The sequence below is a fragment of the Belonocnema kinseyi genome, chromosome 3, assembly GCF_010883055.1.
Source record: "Belonocnema kinseyi isolate 2016_QV_RU_SX_M_011 chromosome 3, B_treatae_v1, whole genome shotgun sequence".
Classification (NCBI taxonomy): domain Eukaryota; kingdom Metazoa; phylum Arthropoda; class Insecta; order Hymenoptera; family Cynipidae; genus Belonocnema; species Belonocnema kinseyi.
The window spans coordinates 93,546,184-93,556,546 of record NC_046659.1 but is presented as its reverse complement, the minus strand read 5'-3'; the positions used below and the strand labels follow the sequence as shown (position 1 = coordinate 93,556,546).

The window sequence follows — 10,363 nt, the reverse complement described above, 5'->3', positions numbered from 1 at the left end:
GTCACGTGTTTTCTGTGGTAAAAGTGTGTGTAAGTTTAACAGTGTGTAACCGCCATGGTGCCCCCCTCCCCCTAAAGATGTTGCGTATTTTTTGCATGGCTCCTAAGTCCCCGTACCTGATTTTAAATGGTCAACACTAGGAAGCGTTGTTTTTTGTGTGGAAAAATGGATTCGTGTGAGTAGCGGGAGGGAGCGTGAGATATATATCTCTATAAATGCTTAATTGGGCACTTTCAATTAATCGCGAACTAACTTCACTTCGTCAAGTGCTGAGGGGAAAACAGTGACAACAAATGCATGAAACAAAACATTAGTTTTGTAATTTCTTTGTAATAAATAATAATCATTATCATTTTATTATTTATTTAAATACTTTTTAAAAAATAAAACATAATTTCCCTCGGCATCAGACGCGAAGAAAAGTTGTGTTTCAGTGAGATCTACAACTTTTATGAAAAACATTTTTAAATCTGACATTTTTCGAGACTTGAAAAAATTGTTAATAACTTAGTTTGTAATGACCTACGCTGAAAATTCTTTTGAACTTTCAACTGGGATGCAAAAGGAACCCCGAATCCAATTATCAATCTTGGGTGACCTTTTCGAAAGTATACCCGAATTTCTTCAATAAAAATATCAACTACATTTTGCAGCCACTGGCACTAAACTTTGCATGAAATTCCCAAAGTCCCTTTGAAATTTAGAATTTACAGAATTTAAAACTTCGAATTTTTCAAATTTCAACACCGATAACTGATCATAAAAGAATTAAAAGTCAATTAATTAACATTTTTCAAGTTAAACACAATGAAAGGTTATAATATTTAAATATCACAGTCAGAGAAAGTAATTAAATTCAGTCATGTGAATATCTCGTTCATTAATCGTTATCCCGTTTACATTTCCAAACCTAACAATTTCTGACAAGTTAAAACACAGAATCAACAGAATAAAAAATTCAACGAAGTTGACAGTTTGACACTGTGAGATTTCGCGCCATTGGAATTTGACGCTTCGTTGCGAAGCAATCGCCGGTACGCCCATGCTGCCACAACTTCAAAAAAGGTACCAAAAGTCCCTAGGTCAACTCGTAAACGAAAAAAGACTAAAGAACTTCTCAAAAACATCTAAAATGACATTTCGAAAATGCAAATAATTCTTAAAAACCTAAAACATTTTCAATTATCTTAATTATTTGCCTTTCTCCGAAATTATTCAACCAAAATTCGGCTTGGCGTAATGGAGTAATTAGTCACTAGAGTAATGGAGTATGCATACGACAGAGGCGTACGCGACTTTGTGTAGGCCCAAAACAAGATTTCTTTTCATATTAATTCATTATCAAGTGATCCTATTTCGTTTTCCTGTTTACTTGGACAATTAATCCCGGTATCGAGTTTCATATCCGTCCATTTTTTCAATAATCGAACGTGGTCTTCCAAGTTACTCGCGAAAAGGTAGTCAATCTGCCATGCTAAGTCAGAGCGCGTCGTCTTTGCAGAGCGAAAAAGTCAACTATCGTTAGCAAAATGCGAAAATTGTGTTGTTCGGAGCGGGTATTCATGGTGAGCATCAGAATATTTGATCATCGTAATTTCCGTACCTCTTTTTATGAGGCAAGAGTGCTCCAGGGTCGTCTGCATTTTCGAAGTAAAGTCGTTTCGCATTGGCTTCGTCTGCGGCCATTAGTATCGGGGACGTGATAGCCAGATCCCTGTGTCAAATTGACAAAAAGTATCAAATGTTTTCAAAATCATCGCGAAATTGTCCTGGTGGAAACTATGCATATTTTTTTCACCGATCGATTCAGCCCGAATCCTTGTGAGAACAAACCAACACGCCCTCAAACCGTTAGTTTTTTTTTCAAAAGTGTTTTGCATCTCGAGATGGCTCAGAACTTGACCCTGGAACAACAGCGAACTTGATTTTCCATTTAGTTTCAGGGTGCCATGGTATAAACCCGCGCGTTTGCTTTGTGAAGTTTGATGAAAGATTGAAGTGTGTTATTTGTTGCCTTGTCAATAGGATGCATGGGAAAATCTGAAATATATGTGTTGCATATCTGGATATAGCTGTAAAAAAATTCAGTCTTTGTACAGCATTAAAATCTGTTCGCAACGATTCTAAATTTTAACTCCTTGTTTGGACTTAACAATTCTAAAAAAATTAATTTGTGCTCATATGCAGGTTACGGTTTGTGAACAGAATTCAAATTTGAAAACTTCGTAGATCTTTGATCCGTAGTTGATTTTTAATCCAATGAGTTCATATTTAAATTTAATTTTTGATCTTTTTTTCATAAGCCTGTGATTTTTTGTGTTAAATAAGTTGCAAGATATTTATGAATTCCATATTCATGATTAAAATTTTTTTCTGAAGCAGATGACACTGATTTACTAGCTTGATGAGAATCTTTAGATTAATATTTACTTACAATCTCGGAAGTTATCTTTTACTTATAGTATTTACTGTTACTTTCATTACTCAATAATAATTATAAATGTGGACTTTTGACATTAGATAATGTTTAGAATAATTTAAAAAAATATAAGGTTAAACCTGGCAGGCAAGAAATAATGTTGTCTTTTGTGAGAATATTTCTTTTATTGTAATTATCATATAATATTATTTGTAAATTCGAAAAAGTCATATTTTATTATTGTTTCTTTTTAAAAATATATCTGAGGGTAGGTTAAATGGGTTAAAGAAATGCTTGACACAATTTCTGAGAACCCTCCCTTATTTGCAGTTTTCCTAACTAACCTCAAATTTTACTCGTTTCCCTTATTATATTTTTTATAAAAACATTTTTAAATTATCCTAAACATTTGCTGGCTGTATGATCTCTATTTAAAAAATGTTGAATTCTGAAAAAAGTATGTTACACGCTAATAGTTTTTATTTGAATTTGAAAATTTATATTTATCAGTATTATTGAAAGACACTTTCGAAAACTTAAGAACTCAGTGCATGATAGTTTTTTTTGTCTTCTGAAATTCATATTTGGTATTATTGAAAGTAATTTTAGCAGATTGATAGAATTTAATGCAAATAAATGTATTTTGCATTAATATTGAAAGTACACTGTAAAAAAAAGTGGAAGTAATATTTCCACGTTACTTCTCGGGTCACCTGTAACGTAATTCATCTACAATTCTTCATGTATTTTTATGATCGATGTGTGAATTTACAACCCTTTTGTAGTGCGGGATTCACTTTGAAAACATAACCTAAAGAGTGATAGATTGTATTGTATATTATTTATATTACATTATAGATTGTTAAAAATTGACTTTCAATACAGTTATACTATTAGAAATTTAAATGAAAGACACATTATAAAATCTACTGGTGATATATTAGGGATGAATAAGTTTATTTTGTGGCTTATCTGGCTTTATTGATGTGTTCAGTATTTCTCTCTGCGCCATTAAGTTTTTCTGTTTGTCAGATGGCAGTGTCCATGTTAAATTATTTCCCATTTTGTATGTTTACAATCTACAGTCAATTTACAGATTAATGTAAATTTGCTACGTTGCATGTGACCCGAATAGTTTCCAAAGTTCAACCTAGTAATTTGACAACTGATAGTGATAATATCATTACCACTTGTTGCACAAATAAACAGTAAAAATTATTACTTACAACCATTTAAATTACAACTAATTGGCCTTTATAGTTTTACTTTTTTACAGTGCCGATATAAAGATCTTCAATCCAACAGGCAAGAAATAATCTTATGTTTTGTGAAAATACTTATTTTATTGTAATTGTCATGTAATATTATCTAATTAAAAAAAAAATTTATATTGTTTTTGTTTTAAAATATTTGCGAGAGAATATCAAATAAATGGTTGATTAGGAGTTACGATTAGTTGTGAGAATACTCCCTTGTTTGCATTTGTACTAACCTAACCTCACATTTTACTGGTTTCCCTTTTTATCTTTTTTATTTATAAACGCATCTTTTTTTTCAATTGTCTACCATCTCTGCTGTTTTCTTCTTATCTATTTAAAAATTGTACACTCTAAAAAAATCTGTTTTGCATGCAAATAGTTTTAATTTTGATGTTTTGAAATTTTATTTGTATCACTTTTAAAAAATCAAGAACTTGGGCCATAATAGTTCTGTTTTGTCTTCCCAAAGTAGTGTTTGATCTTATTCAAATTGATTGTAGTAGATTAATAGAAGCTTTTGCAAATAAATGTATTTTACATTACTTAAAAAAACTAAATATAAAGATGTTCAACTTAGCAGGCAAGAAGGGATCTTGTGTTTTGTGAGAATACTTCCTTTATTGTAATTATCATGTAATATTATCTAATTTAATTTTTTTATTATTATTGTTTTTAATTAAATCTGTTTCTGAGACAAGATGAAAGAAATGTTTGGCCAGAAGTTACAAGAATCCTCCTTAGTTACATTTTTACCAACCTAACCTCACATTTTGTTTATGTCCCTTTTTATCTTATTTATAAACACATAATTTTAAAATTATTCAGAATCTCTGCATATCGATACAAATAATTTTTTTACATGCTGAAAACTTTCACACACAAAAAAGTAGCAAATTTTATATTTATAAAATGGATTTTTATCATTTTTTTAAACTTCAGAAACTTTAAACGTTAAAAAGATGTGCTACAATTTTCACATTTGTAGGTCCTTTGCACTTTTTATTGCATATTCAGGATGGCCACTGGACTAGGAAACCAGGAATTTCACGAGGCCGAGTTTTCTTGACCGGGTATTTTACAACTTTTTAGAAAAAAAATCTGCCCAAGTTTGATTTCAACAGTTTTTAAAAATAATCAGTTGCATTTGTATCTTTTTCAATTATGATATCATTCAGTTTACAATGCATAATTCGAAGATCTTTCCCTTACAAATTGTCCATTTTGGATTTTAATTTTTAAGCGTACATTTTTCATTTACAGAATTTTCAAATGCAGTCTTAAAGACTTAAGAAATTACAAATTTGTGGACTATAGATTAACGATTAACAAGTGAATAATGATGGATTTTACAAGATGATTCGGAATCTGTTTAAAATTTAAGAATTTTCATATTTCAACGTTAAAAATTGAACTGTTTCAATTCGAAAGTCTTAGTATTTAAACAAATGTTTAAATACATTAGAATATATTCATAATTCAAGACTCTCATTAAATCAAAAATATTGTTTTAGTCCAACAAAATTTTTAATTAACAAAAATAACAATTGCCTAATATTCAGAAATATTTTGTTGTTCCTGTAAAATCAGTAATTCTGAATTAAACATAAAAACTGAACTTTGAACTCGAACCAAAAATTTAGAAGCTATCTAAGAATTATGAAAGACTTCAAAAAGATTTTTAAACTATTTAAAATGAAAATAATTTATCTTCTAATTTAATAAGAATTCAGTTTATATAAAAATTGTAATCGTGTAATTTTTAATATAAGAGTTTGAATTTTTAAATTCCATTTACCGTAGAAATTTTTGCGAACTAGGAAATGACCAGGAATTTTATTATGTGATTAAAACGGCACCTCCTATCTTTTTCCAATATAGTGATAAATTTTTTAATTTTCTATCCACTTTTAAATTGTAAAAATCACTTAATTGTCCCCCTGCGCTTAAAAGAAAGTAAATATAAGATGCAATTTGTATCTCTTTTTAAATAATTTTATTCTCTTATTTTTGAAAAAAATACTTATATTGGTTTTTAAAACGAAGTAATAAATCATTAAGTAGGGTTCGAAAAGAAGGATTTATTCTAAACATACTATAACAATTAAAAAAATTGAGGCCTATAGTTTCAAGGCTTATTAAAAAAGATTAATGTTTGAAGTAGGGCGGGTTTTAGCACGAAATCATAGGTTTAAATGAATAAAACATCTTTAAAAAATCCGATCCAAGTCAAAATTCGTCACAATTTAAAAGTTTCTGCTTCCAAATTTTGGAAAAAGATAGTTCTTAAGTAGTTTTTAGACTATTATTTCGAAGAAGAAATATTTCTGAACTATAATATAATTAAAAAAAAATTTTTTTGATCAAAATTAATTTTGTTCTTGGAAGATTCGTCATTTTAATAGAAAATTCATCTCTTATTAAAAATTTTAAATTTAAGCGGAATATTCAACTATTTGTTAAAAATTAATATTTTTTTAAAAGTTAAGCCTCTTATATTCAAAATTTAACAATTTGGATTGAAATTTGTCTTTTTAGTTGCAAATTAATTTATTTATTTGAAAATGCACGTATTTTGTTTTTAAAAAACTACTTTTTTGGTAGAAAATGATTTTTTTAAAAGTTAATTTCATTATTTCCAAATTCTTCTTCTTAATTAAAAAGTCACGTATTCCAGTTAAATATTCATTATTTAGTTTAAAATCCATCTTTGATGTTAGAAATCAATTTACTTGATTTAAAAATAAGCTCTTGATAATTAATTTTTTTTATTGAAGTTCATCGTTTTTATAAAAAATTCGTTCTAGTGTTGAAAAATGAGCTATTTTATTTAATGTTTTTGAAAATAATTTTGTTCTTAAACTGAAATGAAAATACTATTCCAGGTGAATATTTAATTTTTTTGAGAAATTATATTTTTCATCGAAAATTCGTATTTTTTAGTTGAACATTGATTTTTTTGCTTGTTTGTGAAACTTTCAACTATTTCAGATGAAGATTCATTGTTTTAGTTGAACTAATTTTTCGGTTTAAAATTCAACTATTCCAGTTGAGGAATCACCATCTTAGTTAAAAATTCATTTATTTTGCAATTTTTTGCTCTGTTGTGTGAAAGGATGTTTAAAATTAACGCCATGATTAAAAAAAAAGGTTGGATGAAAAAATTTGATTTAAAAAAAAGGCTCGATGAGTTTGATGAAAAAAGGTTTGATGGGTGGCGACCGTAGCGGCGAGAAGAAGAGAATCAAATTTAGTATCAAAACAATTCATTCAAATTTCTGCTATCAAATCCCGTACACATGTAATCGTCATTATAAATGTTATACTTAATTTATCGGATATTCTAACATTTGTGGATGATGGATCGCGGAGGCTCGAAGATGGAGAAAATCCTGCAAATTCAGATCATATTTAATATTGTGGAATTATTGGAGAAACTGAAAATAGGTTATACATAATGTTTCTTTGTGTAAAAACAACAGAGTTGCACAGGAGTCTTCTTCATGAGGTGAAAGTTGTTATAGCTGAAGAAAAAGCAAAAATTTTGATAGATGAAAAAAGTAATGTTAATGTTGTTTTGTTATGTTGATACTCTTAGTCCACTGCACACAAATATCTGGTATATTAGGCAATCTGTGTAAAATAACACCAGTGTCTGATGATTTGCTTTTACAGCAACTAAGCTATACTTTTATATTCTTTTTCTGCAATATTTCACATCCATTTTACCATCGTTTTTCTTAAAATAAACAACTAATAAATTCTGCAATGTTTTTAATCCGTTGTTTTGATACTGCATTTGATTCTGATATTCCGGCCGCAAGGGGCACCATCTATCGCTTAACATGGTGAATACGTACTTCCGGTTACTATCTGGATATAAGAATAGTCCCAGGCAATTCACTGTAGGTCCCAGTTTAATCCCCCACTCAAACCCACAAATAATAATTTTGACCTCAACTTAGAAAAACGCGAATATCTCACAAACTATAGCCGGCCCTAAGGGCCCTTTTGCATGCGAAAGCTCCGCATATGTAGTGGGCAAACATGTTTTTAAAGCGGACTATTTCTTTAAATGTAAATTTTGATTCATCAGAGTCGGCTGAAAAAATATTAAAAAATTATTTTATTTCTAGTGAATGCACAGATTGCAGAATGGTGGTAGACTGCCTGTCGGTTCAGGGCTCGGCAGCTGTAGCGAGAAAGCAGGAGCGGCGACTGGGCGGCTCTGTTAATACCAAAATGCAGCCTACTATAGGTACCAACGGTGGGGGCATGACGCCCAAAGAACTCTCTGATAACGATGACCTAGCTACTTCCCTCATATTGGATCCGTACTTAGGATTCACCACACATAAAATGAACATCAGGTTAATTCTCTTTCGTTTCAAAAGTGCTTATGTCTTCACGAAATATTCGAATTTCTTCGAATATTTTCCAATACAGCCTGAACATAACTCTGAATGTCGTTTTCTTTATTCCACAGGTACAGACCTTTGAAGGCGAACAAGGAAGAACTTCGCAAGATTATCAAGGAGTTCATTCAGACCCAAAATTACGAGAAAACGTATAAGAAATTAATGGGCGGAGACTGGGGCGCTCGGCTTCCACACACAAAGTCGAAGCAACAGCAGGGAAATTTGAAAGAACATGTAAGTGTTGAACACAAATACTACATTGTCTGAAATTTAATTCCCTTCGAGGGGTTGACCACTCGTCACTCATTTTTCGGGTGTACACCAGAAGTATGCCAGGCCATTCCGAAATTCCGTACCTGTGGCGGGAAAAGGAAATACAATCCTACTCTGTGACACCGCTAGACAGCGCTGCGGGATTTCCTTTCCACGTCTTTTGTTTTAATTTTTTGATTTTGACATTTATTCATTTCATCGCGAATTTAACCACGAAAACCCGACCGATTCCAATTGACAAACGAAAGTGTTATGTGTTAGATTGTCCATCAACGTGTCGAGAGTAATCTCATCATTTTCCTATAGATGGGCAAATCGGTTTGCAGTGAATTGAAGCCAACCGATTCTAGTGTACAGTTTATACAATGACATTTGCAAATTTTCCTAAAAGTTTAAAATAATTACCACTAGAAACTTCAAAATATTATTTTATTATTTTACTTATTTAGTTATTTGTAAAACATGATTTTATTAAAAAACCAAGAGAAAAATAATTAGAAATTCATCAATAATTATTGGAATCACTATTTATATCTTTTCTTTTGTTATTTTTTGTTTTCTCATTGTTTGCTTTACCTTTTTAATTAATTAAAAAATTATTATTATTATTAATAATACGATCTTAGGAATCCGAAATACCGCTATGAGGCGCCACCGGCGACTTTTGTCCTTGAATTTTAAAGCATTGAGTGACCAAAGGCTGTATGGCGCTGCGATCGTCATTACTCGCTACTTTTCCTCTGCAATCAAGAGTAAATGTTTTTTAATTGTTATAAAATTTCAAGTATATTAAAATTTCTTAAAATAATTTTTATTATAAATTAGTCAATTTTTTCAATTTAATTTCATTATTTATAAAAATATACGGATAAAGTGACGAGCGCAGCGTTAGGTTTGGACAAGCCACAGTGTGAATTTTTCAAGATACAGGATAGATCGTATCATATCCCTGGTGTACGCTACACCATATTTCAAAGTTTCAGTAGGATTTCAAAGATTTCACAAGGATGTCAAATGTTTCAAAATACATCAGAATGTCAAAAGATTTCACAAGCTAAGATTTCGCAAACATTCCAAAAGAATTTTTGTAATTTGCAATTGTATATTGTCACGTGCCATACTTATCCTCATTCACAGTCTAAAGCGATAAGTAATAAATATTAATCGAAACTACATTACTGATCACGAGTATGACAACGCCTGTTGATCAATGATTGCTTAAGTTCTTTTAATAGTAATTATATGCGAGTTACATTTTTCTCCTCCTGAACAGGTTAAAGCTATCAGCATTGTCAATAAATAGAACCATGATTCATTCATTTTCTCCATTTTTTGCAGAAGAGATTATAAAGAAAGTGGAATTGTCAGTGTTTTATAAAACAAAATGTCTCGTTTCGAAATTCGGGATGAGTAGTCAAATATTTGTCAGAAGCTTGGCTAGTCGTCCCAAATTTTCGGGGCGACTAAACCATTTCATTTTTCAACTCTGACATTTTAACTAAAGTTTAACATAATCAAAATGGTCCAGTGTTCTTGGGATCATTTTTAAAGTAAATTTGTAGAGAGTCGCACCAACTTATCACCATTATTGTAAAAAAAATTTCTTGCATGGTGCAACATGTTTACAGTTAAAACAAAAATGTTCGAAGAGTTAAAATACTTTTTTTTGCTGAAAGAAATATTATTTCTAAAATATATGAAATATGTAATTATAAGGTTTCTATCAAATTTCTTTAAAATGTATATTTATTTGATTTTGATTATCATTTTCCTACAAATGATATTCCTTCGAATTTTTTGAGCTTTTTTGTTTCAACGTTGTATAATGTTGTAAATGTTTAATTTTATATAGAATTGAGGGGCCGGCTGCAATAAGAGCACGTACAATATATGGGGCCAAGCATCAGAAAAAAAATTAATAACAATTTTTTGTATACGTTTTTGAATTCTTGTTGCTGTAGCAATCGAAGGACACCCTAGAGCGCATTCCCTGAAAC

The 10,363-nt window shown here is 30.3% G+C and overlaps 1 protein-coding gene across 1 annotated transcript in view; it reads left to right on the top strand.

Annotated features, from left to right (window-relative positions):
- Positions 1-1,263: 1,263 nt before the first annotated feature.
- Positions 1,264-10,363, top strand: part of LOC117169330 — a 36,093-nt gene continuing 26,993 nt past the window's right edge. Inside the window, exons 1-3 of the mRNA XM_033355663.1 lie at positions 1,264-1,565; positions 7,812-8,045; positions 8,162-8,327. Of these exons, the coding sequence (XP_033211554.1) occupies positions 7,831-8,045; positions 8,162-8,327 (381 nt within the window). The 5' untranslated portion in view covers positions 1,264-1,565; positions 7,812-7,830. The remainder of the gene's footprint in view (positions 1,566-7,811; positions 8,046-8,161; positions 8,328-10,363) is intronic.